At 35.8% G+C, this 24,365-nt stretch overlaps 2 protein-coding genes across 4 annotated transcripts in view; one reads left to right on the top strand and one right to left on the bottom strand.

The window, feature by feature from the left end:
* LOC126771865 (PI-PLC X domain-containing protein 3) overlaps positions 1-16,559 on the bottom strand; it is a 21,152-nt gene extending 4,593 nt beyond the window's left edge. The window contains exon 1 of one of the 2 annotated variants that reach the window (XM_050492027.1): positions 16,539-16,559. Coding sequence is in view for 1 of the 2 variants with exons in the window: in XM_050492022.1 (XP_050347979.1) it covers positions 8,281-8,311 (31 nt within the window). In the remaining variant the exon portion in view is untranslated. Of the gene's footprint in view, positions 1-8,280; positions 8,432-16,538 lie in introns of those variants that run through there. The other variant, XM_050492022.1, reaches the window with a different exon arrangement.
* LOC126771845 (6-phosphofructo-2-kinase/fructose-2,6-bisphosphatase-like) overlaps positions 13,909-24,365 on the top strand; it is a 26,843-nt gene continuing 16,386 nt past the window's right edge. The window contains exons 1-2 of one of the 2 annotated variants that reach the window (XM_050491981.1): positions 13,909-14,371; positions 21,254-21,582. In XM_050491981.1, the coding sequence (XP_050347938.1) occupies positions 21,264-21,582 (319 nt within the window). In that variant the 5' untranslated portion in view covers positions 13,909-14,371; positions 21,254-21,263. Of the gene's footprint in view, positions 14,376-21,253; positions 21,583-24,365 lie in introns of both variants that reach the window. The other variant, XM_050491979.1, reaches the window with a different exon arrangement.

The raw sequence follows: 24,365 nt of genomic DNA, 5'->3' as shown, positions 1-24,365 counted from the left end.
TTCGAGGTCAGCCAGCGTACAGCCAGTGCCCGAGCGAGTATTGCCGCGATGGGTGTTGGTCCAGTGGAGACGGCTGTTGAACCAATGCCGGGGGAAACTGTATTGACCTGCCGGACAGGGAGACCTGAAGAAACGGCTGTTCCGCTGGCCGCCCGTGGCATAGTACAGGGGCCCGAGCGTGCCTAACCAGCTCGCGAGGCTGCCCCACCAGGCCACGCATAATCTCGGGGTGGACCATCGTGCCGGTTGGTGACCGGAAGGTGGGGTCCCGGCGGCCACTTCCGGGGGGGTTCGGGGGCCCTTCCGTCCGGCGGATAACTTCAACGCTGTCCACCACCATCTCGAGACAGCACGGCCAGCAATGCTGTTTCTCACGGAGACGCAAATATCCGCCCTGCCGACACCAGCTACCTTAACTATCCCGGCTACATGCTAGAAGAATCTTTTAAAGCTAAAGCCGGAGTATGCGTGTTCGTCAGGGCGGATGTTTGTTGTTGATGTTTGTTGTCACCGATTGCGCTGCTTGGAGGACCCCTCCTTCTCCATGTTGGTGGTACGTGTGGACCTGGTTCGTCAGAGTCGAGTCTACGTGTGCCTCTACAGATCCCACAATGGTGACTTGGAGACAAGCCGATTATTTGACCATCTTAGTCGGGTGGCAGATGCTGCGCAAGAGCAGTTTCCTAACGCGGAATTGGTGTTTTTGGGATTGGTGATTTTAATGCTCACCATGAATCATGGTTGAAATCCCTCAAAACTGACCATGCTGGAAGAACTGCTCATGCTTTTGCTCTCACACACGACTTGACCCAACTGGTTGATCAGCCCACCAGGATCCCAGACATTGATGGGCAAGCGCCTTCTCTACTGGATCTTCTGCTGACTTCTCACCCGGTGGAATATCAGGTTGTGGTTCAAGCTCCACTTGGTTCTTCTTTTTTTTTTTTTTTTTTTTTTTTTTATATCGCCGGGAGGGCAAATGACTCTACTCCACCTGATGGTAAGTGGTAGTAGAGTCCAAACGCGACGACGGCCAGTACAGACGGGAAAAACGTTCTGCACTAGCCGCCTTCGCCTTGCCGGCCCGCAAGATGCCTCTTCACGCCTCGTTTGAAGGAACCCGGGTTGTAAGAGGAGGGGAATACGTGAGCTGGTAAGGAATTCCATTTTTTGGAAGTGCGACAAAGAAAGGAGTTGCCAAATTTCTTTGTTCGCGATGGAATTGATGTCACAGTTAGGCGGTGACATCGAGAACCAGCTCGCGTGGACTTAAGAAGGAAGGGGGAAGCAGGAATTAGAGAGAATAATTCCTCAGAGCACTCGCCGTGATACAGTCGATAGAAAGCGCTCAGTGCTGCTATCTCACGACGCAATTGTAAAGGTTCAAGGGTGTTTGTGACCTTTACGTCGCCAATAATGCGTACGGCACGTCGCTGCAACCGGTCCAAGGCCTCAAGTAGGTACTTAGCGGAGCCATCCCAAAGGTGCGAGCAATATTCCACGCAAGACCGTACCTGTGTTTTGTACAGCAAGCACAGTTGTTGTGGCGTGAAAAATCGCCGCACCTTGTTCAGAACTCCGAGTTTCCGTGAAGCTGTTTTTATAACAGCCTCGATGTAATCCCTTGGACTAAGGTCGCAGCGAACGTCAATCCCCAGCATGGCGATTTTGCTTTGCATCACCAGCGGAGTACCACAGAGTGAGGGAAGAGGGGAAAATGTTGACTTTTTCGCCGTGAGAGCGCATACCTGTGTTTTCTTGGCATTAAACTCAACAAGATTATCAGAGCCCCATTTGGCGATGAGCTCTAACATCCTATCGAGTTCAATGACAAGATTCTCCCGCCTCTCCTCAGTTTCCGCCCGCCCAGCCACTGCGCGTCCGTGGTATCCACCATGCACTGTACTATCATCTGCATAGCAATGTATGTTCCCAAGGGAGAGCATATCATTGATATGCAAAAGAAAGAGTGTGGGAGATAGCACAGATCCCTGGGGGACCCCAGCATTCACTACATAGAATTGTGAAGCGCAACCATCTACTAAAACACGAAGGCTACGCTTGTGTAGGAAGCTGGCAATCCAGGTGCATAGTTGAGCAGGCAGACCATATGCCGGTAGCTTGGAGAGAAGACTTCTGTGCCAGACCCTGTCGAAAGCCTTGGAGATATCGAGGCTGACAGCCAACGATTCTCCATGGTTGTCGATAGCTTCACCCCAGAGGTGTGTTACGTACGCTAGTAGATCACCTGTGGACCGTTTTGGTCGAAACCCGTACTGACGATCATTAATTAGACAGTGATCTTCTAGGTAATGGATCAGTTGGTTGTTTAAAATCCGTTCCATCACCTTACAAAGTACTGAGGTGATAGCTATTGGCCGATAATTTGCCGGGTCAGACCGATCCCCTTTTTTGGGAACCGCTTGCACATTAGCTCTTCTCCAAGCCTCCGGCACACTTCCCGAAGAGAGAGAAAGTTGGAACAGGCGCGTTAACACAGGAGACAGCTCCGCTGCGCACTTCTTCAGCACTATGGCTGGTATTCCATCGGGACCGCTAGCTTTCCGTACATCAAGTGATTGCAGCTCCGCACGCACATCACGTTGCCTGATTTTAATGTCAGGCATCGTATGGCCACATGCAGGTATTGTAGGTGGCAGTGCGCTACAATCATCGATGACGGAATTGTCGGCAAAGAGTTTAGCCAAGAGATCAGCTTGCTCTTGCGGACTGTGAGCTAGCGATCCGTCCGGATTTCTGAGCGGTGGCAGCGAAGGTTGGCAGAAATTGTTTTGCACAGACTTGGTCAGACGCCAGAAGCTACGGGAGCCCCTAGGATGCGAAACAAGGTCATGACCAATCTGTACAATGCGCTGTGCATCCGCTCTCGTGTATGCCTTTCTACAGGACTTGGAATTTTTATTATAGTTTGCTTTCAGTGAGTCAATGTTAGATGCCCCGCTAATGCAGCCGTTGATCCACTTGCGATATGCCGCCTGCTTAGCTGATACAGCATCGGCACATTCACGAGTGAACCAACGGTTACGCGTACTCCTACTGACGAGATCTGAGCTAGGAATGTAGTATTCCATTCCCAGCATGATCTCGCCAGCAACAGCAGCGGCACTAGCTGTCGGGTCATTCACACTGAAGCAACGTTCCTTCCAAGGGACCGACGCATAGTAATCGCGCATACCGTCCCAATCCGCCGACTTATAGTGCCAAACGCGACGTTTGCATACCGCTAGTGGCGGCAGCTTGGCCTGTGGCACTCTGGTAGAAATAAGGCTGTGATCCGAAGAGCCAAGAGGAGCCTGAACCACAACCTGATATTCCACCGGGTGAGAAGTCAGCAGAAGGTCCAGTAGAGAAGGTGCTTGCCCATCAATGTCTGGGATCCTGGTGGGCTGATCAACCAGTTGGGTCAAGTCATGTGTGAGAGCAAAAGCATGAGCAGTCCTTCCAGCATGGTCAGTTTTGAGGGATTTCAACCAGGATTCGTGGTGAGCATTAAAGTCCCCCAAAAACACCAATTCCGCGTTAGGAAATTGCTCTTGCGCAGCATCTGCCACCCGACTAAGATGGTCAAATAGTCGGCTTGTCTCCAAGTCACCATTGTGGGATCTGTAGAGGCACACGTAGACTCGGCTCTGACGAACCAGGTCCACACTTACCACCAACATGGAGAAGGAGGGGTCCTCCAAGCAGCGCAGTCGGTGACAGCAAACATCCGTCCTGACGAACAAGCATACTCCGGCTTTCGCTTTGAAGGATTCTTCAAGCGTGTAGCCGGGATAATTAAGGTAGCTGGTATCGGCAGGACGGAGTATTTGTGTCTCCGTGAGAAACAACATTGCTGGCCGTGCTGTCTCGAGATGGTGGTGGACAGCGTTGAGGTTAGTGTGGAGTCCTCGGATGTTAGAGAACTCGACCTCAAACAGCGAGGGTATGGTGGGGGTGAGCACCGCTGTACGACCGTTATTTCTTTTTTGTTGCGCCATTTGGGAGAAATTAAATGGAAAAGAGACGTGAAGCGAGCGATGTATTGCCACGATAGGGATGGGCAAAGTGTGGAGGCGTGTTTCCCCAAGTGGTTGCCAAAAGGAAAAATACACTGACCCGCCGGACGGAAGGGCCCCCGAACCCCCCCGGAAGTGGCCGCCGGGACCCCACCTACCGGTCACCAACCGGCACGACGGTCCACCCCGAGATTATGCGTGGCCTGGTGGGGCAGCCTCACGAGCTGGTTAGGCACGCTCGGGCCCCTGTACTATGCCACGGGCGGCCAGCGGAACAGCCGTTTCTTCGGGTCTCCCTGACCGGCAGGTCAATACAGTTTCCCCCGGCATTGGTTCAACAGCCGTCTCCAACCGGACCAACACCCATCGCGGCAATACTCGCTCGGGCTCTGGCTGTACGCTGGCTGACCTCGAAACGCGGCTGCAAGCCACTTCACGAGTTTTTCACCATGCGTACGGTGGTAACAAGCCAGGCGGATGTTAGCATCCTACCACCAGATGAGCAGATGGTCGCTCAGATATCCCTTAGTCGCCTCTTACGACACCCATGGGAAAGAGAGGGGCAGTGAAATGTATTCTTTCTCCGTCACTGCACGGATAACCGTCACTGCACGGATCTTCACCTACTGGAGGCCTTGAACCGGTTGCAGCGACGTGCAGTACGCATTATTGGCGACGTAAAGGTCACAAACACCCTTGAACCTTTACAATTGCGTCGCGAGATAGCAGCACTGAGCGCTTTCTATCGACTGTATCACGGCGAGTGCTCTGAGGAATTATTCTCTCTAATTCCTGCTTCCCCCTTCCTTCTTAAGTCCACGCGAGCTGGTTCTCGATGTCACCGCCTAACTGTGACATCAATTCCATCGCGCACAAAGAAATTTGGCAACTCCTTTCTTTGTCGCACTACCAAAAAATGGAATTCCTTACCAGCTCACGTTCCTTACCTTTCTCTTACAACTCGGGTTCCTTCAAACGAGGCGTGAAGAGGCATCTTGCGGGCCGGCAAGGCGGTGACGGCTAGTACAGAACATTCTTCCCGACTGTACTGGCCGTCGTCGCGTTTGGACTCTACTACCACTTAGCATCAGGTGGAGTAGAGTCATTTGCCATCGCGGACATATAAAAAAAAAAAAAAAAAAACTATTGCAGAAGGCATAATATATTTTTTTAGCACCTTGTTACAAAAGTTTCTGTGCCACCAACAGTAAAGTTATTTTCTAATTTGTTGTTGTCTAGTTTCTAACGGAATTTATAGTTTTTTTATAAATACGTGCACTTTTTACCCGACTGTCAAGAAAGTTATGTTTTTTGCTCGTATCTTGTATGACGATATATACGAGGTAATAAAGAAATTTACAAATATTGTATATTTGTAAATTTCTTTATTACCTCGTATCTTCCAAACGGCTGGACGGATTTTGACAGTTAAGGTATCGTTATATTCGTAAATTAAAATAAACTAAAGACAAAGTAAACTCTACTTCTGTTTAATATACTATAATTAGGAGATTCCTTGATACATACGTTGCATCCATGCGTTGTTAAAAAAAAAGACGCGCTCTAATGTAAAACTGCCATTTTATAAGTGGACAGAAAGGAAAGTCATTTATTAATTATTGGCGCAACTTGTGATTTGTTGAATGTGTACAAATGTGTTGAGTGTCTTATTTACATTAATTTATATGATTTGGTGTTCTATTTTTAAAAACACCAATTTGAGGTTTTTATAAAATCAGTTTCACTTCTGGAGGCTAAACCAATATTATGAGCTGAAAGATTATGTTAAATACCCGCATTAAGATAATTAGCAGGCGGGATCTAATAATTGCAAATTATATACCAAAAGAAAATTAATGAGTTCTTCTTCTTGTTTCGGTTGTTTTAGTGCATTACTTTTAAATTGTCTTTTTTGCAGTTGGGTTTTTATTCTTTTTATTATTTATTGTTTTGTGAAATACCTAGCTTATACAACTTTTATTATTTTTGAAGTTTAGTTATTTTATTGTGTTAATGGTTTCTGGAGTAATTAGTGAACGTGTGTTCTTTCCATCGACCATGATACTTATCTTCCATGAATTTTATCCTTATGGAATTGCGCTCTTTTTTACTCGCTATAAGTGTCAAGATTTTTGGGAAATCTGTCCAAATATCTATGAAGGTGAAATGGATCTTGTAAGTCATGTTAACACACAGAATTCATAGAATTCTTCATCAAAAGTTTCACCTGCGGTCTATCAAAAATATCAGCTGTTTACTGCACATAAACTAGGGTTTTTTTTAAAAAATAAATATGTAAGTAAAACAAGAGCCCATCTTATTCAATGTCTTCATATACTGTATCAATGCTTATTTTAAGTGCAAATTGGTTTTTCTATCGGGACCAAACGTTGGCTATAACATTTTGTTTCTTAATCGTTAAGGTTTCTCTCACATGCATTTATTTTTTAATCCAGTGGTCAGTTATGCTCTGCTATCGCAGACATTATTTTGTAATTTTCATGGAAAACGAGAAGTCACAACACGTCTCGTCACATGGAAAGCAAGAAGTCAGAACACGTCTCGTAACTTTTTGGGCTTAAGAGACTCATTTTAGTTAAAAGGCCACCGATTAGGCTATAAGCCTAAGTTAAAACGGAAATTATCTTTTTCTCCATTACAAGATATGGTTTCGTATCGGTAAAGAGTAAATTTTTTTTTTAAATCTCGAATGAGTACTAGTAATAGTTTTTTTTTTAACTTTGTCTTTTTTCAGGTTTTTAAACCATATCATTTGCAAGTAATGTTGATATAGATTTTCGACATTTTGTCGTCACATATTCACCATAAATATAATAGAATAAAAAAGTATTTCGATTATTAAAGCACTTTTTTTTAAATGGCATATTGAAGTTTTTAATGGAAAACTTTAATAATTAACGAAATTACTAAAGTAAACGTAAAAATTAACACTACAAGAATTGTGCTATCGACGGATTACTATATTGTTTGGCTCTTTACAGTGGCGGGGCAACGCCTACATTTTATGTGGGCAAGATACATTTTGCGAGGCCCTCAGCTTAGACTGAATATTAATTTATTTAGATAATATCGACTTTTAAGTAATGCATAAACCTCCGCAGTGCGCCCCACCCCCCGGATCGCGAGGGCATAGACGGCTCCATGCACTCCACGTGGAGTGCATTTTAAAGCCTTTATCCTCAGAAATTTAGTCGATGGTTAGGAATTTGTCTTATCGTTAGATACTAGTATGGTTTTTTTCGGAATGTGAGAATGCTGTCGGCACCCCTGTCTTTACAGCGCCACCGGCTATTCAAGGTACCTTTTCAGAAAGTAGCAAACTTTCTTATACCCATGGAATAGATGGCTAAGTGAGCTTGTAGCTTATTATATAAGTTATCGGTTTTGTAACAAAAAGCTTAAATAAAATTTTTCGGCAACTCTCAATTTCCTATAAAAAAAACAATCACCGGCAATTTTATATATTAAAAATACTAAACTTTTTATAGGAAATAAAAAATGAAGAGTTTAGCACTAACACACCGATATTTAAACTAATAATATATAAACAAAGATATATATATATATATAGTAGAAATCAAATACATCGTCTAAATAACTGATAATGTACCAACTAGTTGACATTGGATTATGTATACCTAGTAATTTTATATTATACATATAAACGATATTATGGTTTGCATTACTGTCGCAAATAATTATCAGTTGGTATAGTTATATTTTTTTTGTAAGATCAACATAGAGTTATTAACCTCTACCAAGTAAATTATACTTGGTAGAGGGGCTTTGTGCAAGTCCGTTTGGGTAGTTACAACCCACGTCATATTCTACTTATATTTCTTACGGTGCCAATGTGTAAGGGCGGTTGAGACCACTTACCTAATAAAGGTGCTTCATTTGCACGTTCGCTTGCCTATGATATAAAACAAAAGTAAAGCATAAAGCTTTTAGGATTTTGTAGTTACTACCATAATATTAAGTATCGTATTGTTAATAGATTTAATGGATAAGGATTTGATTTCTGAACCTATTGTTAATTTTAAGAAGAAATAAGCTTATTTTCCATTATTTATATTATGTTTTGTTATTTGTATCTACATTTACGCGTGAAAAAAAACGTAATGAGGTGCATTAAAAAAACTTGTTAATAAAATATGCTAATTTATTTGCTAAATAAAAATCCTTTGGTCATCTTAAATTATACACGTATAAGATAAAGAAAAATGAAAACGATACCTACCTAAAACCAGATGTAATCCGAGAAACATCATAAAATATCACTGCAAATTGTAATTATTATGTCACTTATGTCACTAGACAGTTATAACGGTTATCTCGTAAATTATAATTTAATATTTTATGTTAGTAAATACGAGTTACCCGAGACGTACTCGTAACTAAGAATGAACTTATCGTTGCATGCGATGCGATACAAACAGTCTTGATACTAATAAATGCAAAAAGTAACAAATGTGTTATTGGTATAATCGCGATAGCTTTGTTTCGGGACTTGGAATCAACTGATGCATGTCACAGCCGATGGGTGAAAGGATTAGGCTATTTTTTTGTGATATTTTATTTAGCTCTGCTGTTAACCTTGTTGTTTTTGTTAAGTTGTGATACGACATTTTACTAATTAGATCACGTCAAAGCATCATAATAACAAACATGACATATAATTGTATTAAAAATTACTATAACTAATGGATATATATTAGAATAACCTGTAGCAGTGGTATTAGTAATATTTGAATATAGGAGTATTCGCTTTTTTATATTGGTTAATATGTCCGTTATCATGCCGATTAAGAGTTAATTATACTACAATTATAAGCTAAGCATGTTCAGTTACTTCGTAAATAGAAAAAAAAACCTATTAAGTAATTTTTATTTTAGCTTTTTAATAAATTAAAGTCATAGGACTCAAATTATATGACGCGTAAACCTAACTCGCGACCTGTAGTTGTACTACCTATGTTAAGCTTTTGATTTGGCATTTGAACGCTATCACGACTAGAGTATTGTACCGTTTGGCTTATCACAAACCATATAATCCGTACTATATAATATTTACAAATACGAAAGTTTGTTTGTTGGTTTGCCCTTCTTTCGTGTAGCAAAAAAGCAACGTGATTTTTTCCATACACGTTGTTTATAGGCCGGAAAGACATAATATACTCTATTTGCCGAATTATAAACGAATGTACCTGTCTACCTATAATTTGTCATGAGTTAAACGTAATCTTAATGTCTAGTATACAGAAAACATCTCAAATAAATGGGAATAAACTGAAAAATCGATAAGACATTAAAATATGCAGGAATAAAAATCATTTAAAAGAGCACTCAAACGTTTACATTTAAAGACAATAGAAAAGATTCTTTTATCTATTTATTGAATTGTAACTAAGCCTCGTCGAAAGCAGAATAAAATTCGATAAATTCTAAATATTACGATTAATATATATAACAAATCAACTACCCAAATTATAGATTATAAATATAGTAGGTTTTAATAATTAAAATTAACGGGCCGTAAATGTTCCATTGTTGGCTAAGGAGAAGGTTAGGAGGTTATAGGAGCAACGCTGCGTGCTGTGAATAAAACACATAGCAAAATTTTTACATTTCTGATAAAACGTTTACCTTCGACGCTAACGACATTTATCATCCATATTATTTGTTATAAGAATCACAAAAGCAAAGTCACATACAGTATTATCCGACAGGAAATGATGTTCCAAATCATTGTAATATTTTAAGTCAGGCAATTTTGGTTACTTGTAGATTCGCCTTTGACCTTAATGCAACGAATTACGATCGAGAGCAAGGCCTGAAACTGTAAACCGCGTTTACGGAATAAAAAATGTAATTTTTAATTAAACTGTATTACGTCATTAATATTTTATTTCATAATGCTGTTGTTAAATGTATTTATTTGTTTTATAAAGGTAATTTAAGGTTGTTACACACAACACTTAATTACCTTTATATTTTATATTACATTGTGTGCATTAAAGTCAGTTGTAGACGTTAAAAATAAATGGTAAGTATTATCAGAATTGAATTAGACTTTACTGGTCAGATAAAATAAAAATTATAAGGCAATGACAATGCAGACAATTTAAAAAGGTTTTATTTTTTATAAATAATATGTAAATGGCATGGTCAAATTTATCTTAACTAACCTTGAAAAGTTTTCTTTTTATTATATTGTTAGTTTGATTTTCATGGATTTATTACTTTTACATTTTAAATTTATGATGACTACAGATCGATGGCAGCAAAGTAGATACGGACATCTGCATTTTTGTGAAAATGCTTTTTTTACAAAAATAAGATATACGTATAATATTTATAAATACACTTACACAAAAATGCAGATGTCCGTATCTACTTTGCTGCTATCGAGATGACTAAATTACTAATATTTATTAGTTATCTATATTTTTTATTTTTAATAATTATACTAATCTAATCTTTCTACTTATTGCTTCGATCAGTTCTTATTAGTGATCGAAGACTTATTGGAGTATTTGTGGTTTTGCCGTTAATTCCTCATTAACGATAGCTACATAAAAAAATTAAACCATGTTATGAATCTGTTCATATCTACTCATGTATTGCTAAGCTTAAAGGTTTTCTTGTAATATGATCTTCATTGACAGTTAGTAAGAAAACTCGTTCTGACCCATATCGATAAAACCAATAAGGAAAAATGTATGACTAATTACAATTACTGGGGAATTGCATGCGGTTAATAAGCGAGTGGGATTACTGTTTATGTTGACATAGTAGTAGTATATGAAATATAAAGAAAAATATCTTATCCTTATTTCAAACACGCTAATTTTAGAAGTACTGTAGCAAGTCTTACACCTAAAACCTAAACAATAACCAATATAATGCATCGCACAACTCGGTATGACATAGAAACCTTCGAGAAAAAATCCTATTAATTCCTTAAAGGTCGGCAATGCACCTGCAAGCCCTCCCGGGTTGCAGGTGTCCAAAAAAAACATTTAATGTGGATTTGTTGATACATATGTGACTAACTTTTACTTAGACAAAATTAAAAACACAAATTAATGAACAACATAAAAATTCAGAAGAATTCTTTCTAAATAAATAAGCTAATTATCACAAAAAAAGGTGGAAGAAATGACTTATTATCGCGTTGAAACAAACGAACTCTTTAGCTTTATATTATATTGTTTCAGTGACCTCTACCAATTCTAAGCAATGCCACTTCATATGAAGCGTACTTACATGTTGTGTAATGCTTACATTGTTACAAAAACAAAGTTATTTAGCCTCATTCAAATAAATTTCGCTAAGGATATTTCGTAAAAGATATTTTTTGTGATAAAGATTCTACATTAGATGCTAATTCGACAAACAGGACACAAACAAGTTTTCAAATTTAATTTTATGGCAAATTTTGTTCTTTTAATTTATAAATTCGAAAGAGAGTTTGTATGTTTGTGACGTTTTAACTACTCAGTCGATCATCATGAAATTTTGGATACACGTTGTCAGGGGTATAGAAAAGGACGTAGGGTACACCAGCCCTTTGCAAATATCACAAATAGTTACTTAAAATAAAAAATATATATTAATTAAATACACGGTCTTATAATTAAAACAACTTCGTTCAAAATAAAAAATAGCCACAGCATGCACGCAGTTATGATTAGCAAGTGAAATAGTGTTGTATCATAACTAAAGGTAAATTAATCAAGAACTGTTTATAGTGCGTAATACAGCAGAACAATTAGAAAATCGCATGCGATTTGTAAATCGACGGCTTGTTTAACTTTATTCCTACTCTGATTGGAATAGTGTACCCACTCAAAAGTAAAGGCGATTTTTTTCTTCCTTAATTTAAAGGTCTAATATTTTGACAGCTTGGCTTTATAATCTAATAACGATCATTCATCTCCTATGTCAAATCATAGGTATTTAGATATATTTAAATTATTTGATGTTTGTTTGTATGCGCTCCTCTGCAACAGATATGATTTCACAACTTTAGTTTTTTTAACTTTTTAGCGTATTTAAGTTAAAATTAAATTAAGTAAAACTTGGAAGAGATCGCTCTTTTAGCGATAAGACCGCATTTTTTGTACATTAATTAGAAAATTCGTACGTAAACGTACAAACAAACAAATTAAGCTTTTATAATAATTTACAATTTTACTGTTAAATTATCAATAATAATAATAGTAACTCGAATAACCACTTTATTTACAATTGTATTTTAGTTGACAATGCATTTTTTTATTGATTTACACAATCCCTAAATGCTGCGTATCACTTTGTATACCGTGCTTACGTGGATATGCAGCTAGAGGGGCCTTTGCTTGACTATATATTTGGTGTTATCACAAACGTAACAAAAATGTCACAAATAAAAGTAAATAAATCAAATATGTGAAAATATTTACTTATTCTCGAAATATTCTAAATACAAGAGCAGTGCAATGCTTTATGCGACTGAAATCAAGTCAAGCTTCCACTTAACGCAAATATTGCCATATTTGACAACTTTGACGCATTACAAAGCGACCAATGTAACACATATTTGCTATTTGCGTATGCGTTTGCCATATATGTAATCAAATACGTCCTCCTGCATTGCCGCGTTCGGATAATTATATGCGAATACGCCAAGTGAATTGTATAAGACCTACATCAAAAAGTGTCAAGTGGCCAATTGAGACAGATGTTGAGTGATCTTTGGCAATTCATCATTAGAGCTACCTATTCTCGAAGTGGAGCGGACGATATATTTATAATTTCCGGAAGTCGGTCAGGGCTTCATATCTAGTCGTACGAACCTCGCTGTTACAGTTGTCATTTGAAGAATCCTTACTTATGAATGTAATCACGATGTATTACTGGCACTGTTTTTTGTAATTAATAAATTTGTAGTCACTTTATTCAGGTATATTAGTTACTTTATTTAGCTCAGGTTCAATAAAGACATAAAAAAATAGTGCTACTGTGAATATCTTGACTGAAAACCCCAATAACTTGTTATTGGCCCGACTCAGGTTTTAGACACGGCGACCATTTTCAAAAGAGACTTGCCAACTGCGCGGGACATATAGTTCACAAGTGTGCACAGTTGCACTCACTATTCTGTCACCCTCATAATCCGATGGGACGACAAATCTGACATGACCGGATAGCGCTCAAGTGCATGTCCAACGCCTTTATGTGTTTTCCCAGGCATGGTACACTGCCAATTGCCAGATCCTGTAACTTTTTAATTTTCCGACCTGGGGTTTGAACCTATGATTTCGGCATTTATCTTATAAGCTAAACACGAACCATAAACCAACGAGACAGCCTTAAAAAATACAAAATATAAACATAGGGCATAGGACCCTATTTACGGACATAGGTGCGTCCTGAAACTAAACCTATCATAATGTGAAAGTCCTATATCAATCAGCGTAGTTTTTTCGTGAACTCGGTAAAAATAAAGTAATACAATTATATTTGATTAAAGCCCATTCAACTACAAATAAAAAAATAATTAATAATTTTTTTTATTAATAGTAATTAATAGTATATGTAGGTAACTCATTTAAATTATTTGATAAAATAGCCAATTCGTGCAGTGGTCGTACGTCGAACTCGTTATTTTATTATAATAAAGACACAAATGAATTCTATTAACCCATGTCTCCTTTGTTGTTAAGTGCATCAATATGAGGATATGTTACAAAATTGTAAATACAACAAATGTGAGAAAGGGACGACAATAACCTGTATACGACGTTCACGAGTCACTAACGAAAATAGCCGAGCAGAAATCGATGTCGCCCGAATATGAAGTTAGTTCGTGTCAGTTTGCGTCGTCGCCGGTCCAATCCCTCCATAGAAGTAGCGATACTTGCTTTCGCCAAGCTTCAAGCTTCAGTCAACAGTCCAAGTTATAACTGTGGTGCCACATTGTAAACATAATACAAACACCTCTGTATTTAAAAAAAATCCTTCAAAGTTTGATCAATTTCATTTTAAAATGCGTAAAATAAGATCTGGGGTTAAATAGGCGAGTTAAATATAATATTGCATTGTTATCGCGGCAGAGAAGAGGACAGCCTTAAACTGTACAACTACTGTGTTATCTTCCCTGTGCGATGTTGGGGGAAAGTTTTGGTTAACAAGTTGGATCTGATCGTCTACTGGGACTTATTGCGAATGTGTATTGAAACGTTCATCGCTATCCACGGGCGCACTGCTATGCGCCACGACTTGGTGCATTTTATAAGGCATACATCCTCTGATCACTACTGCGAAGGAAGACTTTAGTTACTGAGGCAGGTAAGATGTTAATTTAGGCATGCATCGTCATGATACGTTTGTAGAATTTTATAATTTTATCTTATGTAAATCACGCAATATATATATGTACTTGTATTTAATGAGAAGAGTGATAACAACACTTACAAAATAAAATAAAAAAATATGATAAGGTTCCATGTTCACTTAATCAATGCGTGTGTTAAATTAATGAAACATTTAATTAGAACTGTAGATATATAAAATATTAATTATGAAATGTAAAATTATTATTTCAAGGCTAACCGAATTGTAATCATTATTTTATCAATAGAATACAGAATAATATTTATAAATAACTATCACATTACGGTAATGCTTTGTCTGTTCTTACTAAAGATACTCAGTTAAAGTATTGGCCATGAAAGAGTAAAATACTTCAAGTTCTTAACGCAAAAGTATAATATAATATATAATGATAATAATGAATGTTTATGTTTTTAATACTGTTAATTTAGTTTGAGCCAGTTCTTCAGCCTCATTAAAATATATTTAAATAAATAATATAAAAAAGAAAGAAAATGCTTCGGGAATACATAAAATGGGATAGTGGGATTATCACCTACGTTACATGAATAGAGAAAGCCCCCCCCCCCACGAAGAGACAACAGATAAGAGAGACCTCATAATTTTTTATCAGCGAAACGATACATGTGGGTAGAAAAATACAGCTAACTTAAATGACTTGTAATGGAATATTACCACTTATTATTTAAATTACGAGACATGCGATAATTAAATCGACTGCTACTAAAACGTTTATAAAAAGAAATTGAATTGAAAATGAACTAAATTACGTTTTATTTATTTAGAATTCAAATCCGTAGCAAAACATTATTAAAATCAAAATTTAATTTAAAGCAATATCCTTGATTATACAACATCTTTAAAAGCAATCAAATGGAAAAACGTCCTTTGTCTTGCAGGTGTCGGTAAAACATTCTTACTTATTACATAATCCGATACCTGTTATTGTAATTTCATCTGAGTATTCTATTCCACACTATAAATAAATCATATAAACACCATGGTCACAACATGACGTTTAGTATTTGTCATGGAAATATTGTTAATATAACAAAAGAATTATTTCCAAGGCATGTTATAAAAACAAAAGCTATTTGTTGAATTAAGCGAATCAACCTATAATATCCGTGTTGCTAGCTTTGCTTGTGAAACCAGAGAAGCCAGTTTAACAAGTAAACGATGATAATGAATAATACATCACATTGCTTTTCTGTCAAACTTCATTCACTAATAATTTTGTTTTTAGAAAAAACATTACAGTTTATGTCGTAGCATGCAAAAGCGGGTTCAGGGAAATCTTTATATAAAGTCGATTAATACATAGTTAAGTATTTTTAAATGTTGAATATTTCTACGAAATACATATACAAGTTGGCACGGATCAATCAAAAAGAGGTGGTTAGAATATCTCTAAATAGACTTTGCCTTATATTTATCACAAGAATAATAAAATTTTGTTGTTGATTATTAATATGACGAATAGTTTTTTTTATTCGACTACGTTCTTATGAACACTTATTGTCATATTACATGATTAAACTGAACGTACTCGTAAAGCTACCCCAGGTTTGGAAGAACCAGCAAGAAACTCAGTAGGTAAACTGTATATGACAAGTTGGCACGGATCAATCAAAAAGAGGTGGTTAGAATATCTCTAAATAGACTTTGACTTATATTTATCACAAGAATAATAAAATTTTGTTGTTGATTATTAATATGACGAATAGTTTTTTTTATTCGACTACGTTCTTATGAACACTTATTGTCATATTACATGATTAAACTGAACGTACTCGTAAAGCTACCCCAGGTTTGGAAGAACCAGCAAGAAACTCAGTAGGTAAACTGCTTTTTTACTAAATGTAATATATAGTCAACTATACGATATAAGAAATATTGCTTATCCAAAATGTTTTACTAACTGAAAATTGCTATTAATACAATATTTTCTTGTTTACGTATTCAATATAGTCCCAAAATTTTGAGACATTCAGTTTTTAAACAGAACTAACTAAATCTCGGAAAATATTAACAATAGCGAAAAAAGTTTAGTATAAAAAAGATGGGAAATCTTATCCTCTACAAAAAAGATTTCTACTGTTTTAACGTACAACTCACCGTTTTCGAGATATTTGCAAAAAGTCGTTTTTCAAGACTGCGGCTAACGTTCGTAGTCTGGGATGACAAAAACTATACTAGTATAAAACCGATACTTAGACGAGCCGGTTGGCGTGGTTGGTAGATACTTGCCTTTTCACGCCGAAGGTTGTGGGTTCGATTCCCACCCAGGACAGACATTTGTGTGCATGAACTGTTTGTCCTGAGTCTGGGTGTAAGTTTCTATATAATTATGTACACTGGCCGCCAAAAAAATCGACCCACCCGTATTTTTTTACTTACAAAGTTGTTATCTTAACTATGCGACGACCTAGGTGGATTGTTTTACTTATGGGACATACATTTAACATTTTATTACCCACTTGATATTGATTTGGAGGAGTTGTAAGTGTTATTGAGGATATTTGGAATATTTTTAAAGTATTGATAAGAAAACGTTACTTTGTGCACAAAGTGCATGGTTAGTTTATTTCCAGTTCTTAACGCGGAGTCATCTCGGTTCGATGTTTATTATTGATTAAGTGTATGAAACTTTGTTGAAACAATAATTTTAATAAGTTTAAACATAAAAAATGGATACTACTGAAGCAGAAGCTGCTCAAGTCGTAGCTCTTATTCATGAGGGGTTAAGTTAGCGAAATGTGGCTAGAACACTAAAATTAAGTCGTTCAGCGGTGCGAAGAGTGTACAAACGCTACTTGGAGACTGGGGAGTATCGCCGGAGACCAGGATCTGGCAGGGGGCGTGTCACGAACCCGACCGATGACCGTTTTATTGGTTTGACGTCTTTAAGAAACCGACATCTTTCGGCTGTTGACGTTCAAGGTAGACTCCGAGAAAGTCGTGGAGTGTCTGTGAGTGAAAATACTGTAAGAAGAAGACTTCGAGAGCAAAACTTAACCCCTCACAAGCCAGCAACAGGACCAAAACTCACAGCATCCCATCGACAAGCAAGACTACAATTTGCTAGGCAGCACGTCGATTGGACACTGGACCAATGGGAGACAGTATTGTTCAGTGATGAAAGCCGAATGTCTCTAGTAGGCTCTGATGGACGACGTAACGTCATGCGAAGGCCAGGAGAACGCTACTCTCAGTGTTGCATTCGAGAAACAGTCCGATTTGGTGGAGGCTCTACAATGTTTTGGGGAGGTATTTCTTTGACGGGACGCACAGAGCTGGTTTTTTTCCGTAATCGTGCTGTTAATGCTGAAACTTACATAACGGACATTCTGGAGCCTCATGTGATGCCTTACGCTGGATATATTGGGGATAATTTGCAACTTATGCACGACAACGCACGACTTCACGTCGCTAGAATTGTTAAAGACTATCTCAGGGAAGTCGAAATTCCAGTTATGCAGTGGCCAGCCAATAGTCCGGACTTAAACCCGATAGAGCACCTCTGGGACCAGCTAAAACGTACGGTTCGAGCACGAAATCCAATTCCAGAAACCCTGAATCAACTGGAAGCTGCCCTAACTGAAGAATGGCAACGGACCCCACAGGAAGACATTAAAAAGCTAATCAGGTCACTTAATAGGCGTATGCAGGCAGTGATTAGGTCAAGAGGAGGAAACACTCCCTATTAAAGTAAGATTTAGGCACCCAAATTTAAAAACAAACGGCATAATCGTTTTGTACACAAAAAAATAAAATTGCGTAAAATTTTGTGTTTTCGTGTTTTGTCACATATTTACCTAAAAACCTATTTTTTGCGCACTATTTCTGTTTTTGTGCAATCCTACAATTGCATTTTTTCATTATCAATCTTAAAAATATAAATATGTGGTAGTTTAAAACCATACGATAGCTTTTTTACAAAAAATGTAGGTGGGTCGATTTTTTTGGAGGCCAGTGTATTTACAAAAGAAAAATAGTATATGTAGTATATCAGTTGTCTGGTTCCCATAGCACAAGCTTTGTACAAGCTTAATTTGGGATCAGATGGCCGTGTGTGAAAAATGTCCCAGGATATTATTATTACTTAGGGGGCACCCTCTAACATAATCCAATCGAAAAATCGGGTAGCAGAATTTTATGCAGACCGAACGCATTTTTTTGGTAAAATTCCTGGACGCCTGTATGATAGTGTGGAAAAATTTATTAAAAAGTAATAATCGATAACGATTATTTTTTTACATTCATGTATCCTAGGTTATAGGTATAACCACAAGTATCAAAACGATTTACAAGCAGAAAAAGAAGCTATCTAAATAATATATAAATAAATATTCGTTTCAAAACATGGTTCCTCAAAAAACAAGAATGTTTTAATTGTGTTTGACCTTCAACATTAAATGTTTTATGTAGATCCTTATTCTATCCGTGCATATGTTGTCAAATTATGAATACTTTGAAATAAAAATATACTTTAGTTTTCACAAGCATCAAACCCAAATTTACTTGTGAAACCTGTTTTATCAGGAAATTATATAAAAATACATACATATGTATATAACGTTGTCCTAGTTATCAGTGGGTGCGGTGATGTGATTGAATGACATTTCGTTATCTGTTCTGTCTTTAAACTCATTCGCCGGTGGTCTTAGTTTTAATCATTAACGGCCTTACTTAAAAACGTTGCTCAGCGGCTATTTAGTTAAATTGTTGTTGTTTTTTATATATATAGAATAGGAAGGCGGGCGAGCATATGGACCACCTGATGTTAAGTGGTCAACAACGCCCATAGACATTGGCATTGTAAGAAATGTTAACCATCGCTTACATCACCAATGCGCCACCAACCGTGGGAACTAAGATGTTATGTCCCTTGTGCCTGTAATTACACTGGCTCACTCACCCTTCAAACATGCACACAACAATACCAAGTGCTGCTGTTTGGCGGTAGAATATCTGATGTGTGGGTGGTACCTACCCAGACGAGCTTGCACAAAGCTCTACCACCAGTAATTATGATTTAACTTTTTCTGTCATTATTAATTTTATATTTGAAAGAAGAAGACACAACTTTAATTAAACAGCCGCTAAGCAACGTTTGTAAGGCAGTAAACTTTTAAAGTTGTGATGAGATATACCTATGAAAAGTAAAACAGTCCATCCATCTCGAAATAACTAGCAAAAATCTTTCAAAAAGAAATTTTAAACTAAATTCAAAATTCATTTTCGTAAAATAAAATAATTATTCAAATTATTTCGTTCCCAAAAAAAAACCACTTAAATCAACTTAACTTAAAAATATGCTTTTATATATTTAGTGTGATGTATGTATCTATTAAAAAATGTTTCAGTAAAAATATATGCATTGTGTAACATTTCGGTATTTAAATAGTCTTATGTTTTCGAAGTATATAATTATAACCCTACTGTGTGTGTGTTACTTGTTTTATAAGTTTACAGATACAGGTACATTCAAGGTAAGCAAGTAGGATCAGAATAACAACAAGATGTGTTAATTTTGTTCTATTTTGATACACACTAATAATAAGCACTTAGGTACTTTACTGTACACGATACTTAACCATTTACTAATCAATAAAAAAATAGAATAAAAAAAGTCATATCATTCTGCATTAGATTATATAAAGATGATAAATAATCTTAACGAAATACACAAGGTTCGCGAACTTGATAAGTATTTATTTTCAATTGTTTTAAGGTCAATATTTATTATCTTTGGTTATATAGAATATATTTTTTATATGAAGAGCACAAAATTAAAAATGGGATCAAAGGTTACAATATAGTAAAACTTAGGCTATCTACTTATGCACAAAAAGCTTAGTAACAACTCATTACATTTTAATTGTCATAATTTTTTGAATTTCTTAATATGTAGGCGGACAGAGAAATGTGTCACCATATGGTAAATGGTCACTAATGTCCACAGACATTGACGCTATTAACAACTTGGGAACTAAGATGTTATGCCTTGTGTCTGTAATTACATTGGCTACTCACCTTTAAAACCGGACAGCAACAATATTAACTGGTGCTGTTTAACGGTAGAATAAGTGATCAGTGAGTGATACCTAACACGGGCTTGCACAACATCCTACCAACAAGTAAACCTACTCTATCATACCAAATACATATTATCAAGACCGAGTAGATGTATGATGTAGATCTGGAACAGCCAAGAAACACTTTTTTCAGTTTGAGTACATATAGATTCTTGTTAATTACAATGAAATTTATATTCGACGTGTAAAATAACTTTTTATTAACTGAGTTTATGTGGCTTTAATAATACTATGGCAGATGACTGTGATAATATTTACTAATAAATAAATAATATTTAAATAAATAATTTATTAACTGAAAAAAATATACAAAATATATTTGCCGACATGCTGCATAACTTAAACAAAGATAATATTATGATTGGTTACTCAATCAATTTTTACTATTACTATTGGAAAATATCTTTCCTGAATGAAGTATTATGTCATCAATATTTATTTCCGCTGATATTGGAATTGTCAATAACGTTTGTTAATGGGATATATCAATAGCCTGAAGGCGGACTGAAAACCCATAGGAATGCATTTACGTCTAAGCAAAATTGCTTATAAGATGAAATTAAAATACAACTAAGCTGTACCGGTATACAGTATTTGACTTTTTACGTTTTACTCGCAAATGAATTGTAATTTTAATTAAGTGTTTCGTGTTATTTATATAAAATATTTTTGCGGCGAACACACTGATTATTAAACAAAATAATACATTTTAATTTATTTCCGTTGTTTCAGATCGCTATTGATGGCGTTACTGAACATTCGCGGTGATTGGTATTTGTATATTTGGCTTATATATCGTAAAATCTATTCAGCTGTTATATGGTTGCTTGGCAATCATTGTCGAAGTGATAAGGGACGGTCTGTGATAAGCGCCGGTGTCGGCAGCCAGTCGATTGGAGGCCTTCACAGAGTGCGGACGCGTCGTAGGAAATCACAACAGCACCGTATTAAGCATATCGTCGCACTAGTGAGGAGGCAATCGTTGAGAAGAATAGTGATGGCACCTGGACCGAGTACTGCACACGCCATGATGGAGGACAAAGAAAAAACCCTTTCGAATGGTAAGTTTTTACGTAAAACTTTCAGTTTAAAAATTTGGCAAGCGGACAAGGAAACCGTCGTTCAAAATGAGTTTGTTTCAGTGAAAGCTTTAGTAATGTAAGTGACACAGTTTCAGTTTTCAAAATAAGTAATAAGTAAGTCGCGTGACTTTGTTTTATAGCACTTATAAGGGAGAATTTAAGCCGAATTATATATATTTCTCGATCGATATTTATTATTTAATCAAAATCTATATAAATAAATAAATGGTATCCAAATGACAGTAGACTGCAGAAAGTATGTACGCTAAGTAAAGTACGTGTTTACTTCCGTAGAGTTTCATTTATAGTCTTGCCTTCAATAAGGTTAATATCAATGAGCGATGTTTGTGAATACGTATTCAACATCAGTATTAATTATTGCCATATTGGCTATTTTCCACTAAAATTTGATAGTTTTTCCTTATTATATTGTGTATATTTAATATACTAACGTTAAATATCTACAGAATTCATTAAAATACTTGTTATGGTGCGATGTAACAGCGGTCTCAAAGTCCAATTATACATTGAATTTTCTCTTGAAAACATACTTGGCAATGCATCAGATTCGTCATTAAAATTTTCCCATTGGAAATAAGTCTAACTGAAATGAAAAATTTTCGGGAAAAAAAATAGAACTTCTTTTTATTTATTTTAAATAATTTCAACTACATTTTGTAACTGACAAACTAAGCAGTTTATTACTTTTTAAACTTTAACATTGTCAATAGCTACAAAATTAAACAAAAAAATAATAAGAAAAACTGTTGAAAAATAGAGGAGAAAAAGGTGCTGTTTAAATATAGAATGTTAATAAATATGAAATGTATTTCTTCATTCATTCCATTTAATAATAAATCCGATACAATGCGTTAGAATTCAGGGTTACTGAAATGCGGAAGATAATTTGAACAAGCTTATTGTATCTGAATAAAGGACTTTATTTGTAACATGCATTGTTCATTAAATTTAAATTTAAACAATGAGTATGATATCAGATGTTATACTCAATATAATCAAATAAATTTATGACAGTTTTTACATGCTGAACTGACATTGCCCAGTGGTTACAAACGTAATGATTTCAGGTTCATACTAGTAAGTAGGGAAGTAATTTGTTTTTATAATTTATCCCATGCTCGGAAAGAAAACAACGTGAAACATATTTGATATACAGCACCGAAAATATTATTAAGTAGAAGATCAGAACTTGACTCCATACTTAAACATATTATAATAAAGATTATTTATCTTTTAAAAGTAATGTATTGTGATTATAATTACAAAGAACCGCACTTGATATTGTTTTTTTCAAGTAACTTTGATATTTTAAGTCCGCGCTTGATTAAAAACATTATATTACTGTTGACAAAGATCATATATTTGAATATAGCTTTAAAAATAAGATAAAACGAAAGATTACAAATAAAGAGGTATTATTGTACTACAAGTGTACATGTGACATTATTCAAAAGAACATTTAAATTTCAAAGTTAGAGGAAAAAGCAAAAGCAAAAGTCTTCAATTTTGCTGCATCATTGTTTTGTCAACAGATTACCCCATTGTAGTTTCCAAATTGGTATGATGATTGGTTTTATAGGTATGATGTCTATGTTAATATAGAGCTAGTAAATAAATTGAGATAAATGATTATATTACGTAATGAAAGTATTCTAATTAAAAACCTTCCTTAATTTAATAAAATGGACATTTTAAAGAGTTGCAAAAATATAATAATGAACACTTAATAATTTTATTGAATTCATACAGACCACAGACCAATAAAATTGACGAACCGGTTGGCGTGGTTGGTGGATGCTTGCCTTTCACGCCGAAGGTTATGGGTTCGATTCCCACCCAGGACAGATATTTGTGTGCATGAACATGTCTATTTGTGAGTCTGGGTGTAATTATCTATATAAGTATGTATTTACAAAAGAAAAATAGTATATGTAGTATATCAGTTGTCTGGTTTCCATAGTACAAGCTCTGTACAAGGTTAATTTGGGATCAGATGGCCGTGTGTGAAAAAAATGTCCCAGGAAAATCGTATAAATATCTTTAATTACTTAATAAATTATCTATTGGTGCGTTATTAAATGCATTGCTTTTTTTCTTAAGTCATTACGTTATTATATTAAACATAAAATAAAATATTTACAAAGAGGTAAGTATAATAAACAAATGAATGTCGAAAAAGTTCTATTAACAGAAAAGTGATATTTTTACTTGTAAAAATATGTTATCCTTGTATAAATGATTATTATGTATATTTATATTCAACATAAATACATATGTTATATTTAAAATATTATTCTTGTTCTTTAGAACGTTTCTGTGTTTTATCTCTTGCTATATCTGATTAAAACGATCGAGTCCAAAGTCAAGATATTTGTAAGAATTCTTTTTTTATTAAGAATTTTATAAATTCTCATTTATATACAAAATAAATAACAGTGTTGTCTATACTGTAAAATGCTTGTTATTATAATTTTATATATTAGGTAAGGATTTCTTGTATATGTGAATATTTATTTCTTATTTTTCGGAAATAACTCAAAATTCGTTTTAAGTTTCTGCTTTTAAAGTTTATCTGTTTGTTGTTTTTAATGAAAAAACGCAATTGTTAACAATAAAATGACATAAAAAAACCGAACGAAGCTCTGTCACTCAGGAGCTATTTATTTTTGTACGAGCTTATATCAAAAAACCAAATCGACTTCGATACGTCCTTTTAATAAATATATAACCTTGAAGCTTTG

The sequence above is a fragment of the Nymphalis io genome, chromosome 11, assembly GCF_905147045.1.
Source record: "Nymphalis io chromosome 11, ilAglIoxx1.1, whole genome shotgun sequence".
Lineage (NCBI taxonomy): Eukaryota > Metazoa > Arthropoda > Insecta > Lepidoptera > Nymphalidae > Nymphalis > Nymphalis io.
Note: the sequence above shows the minus strand (reverse complement) of the source record. Positions and strands in the feature narration are given on the sequence as shown.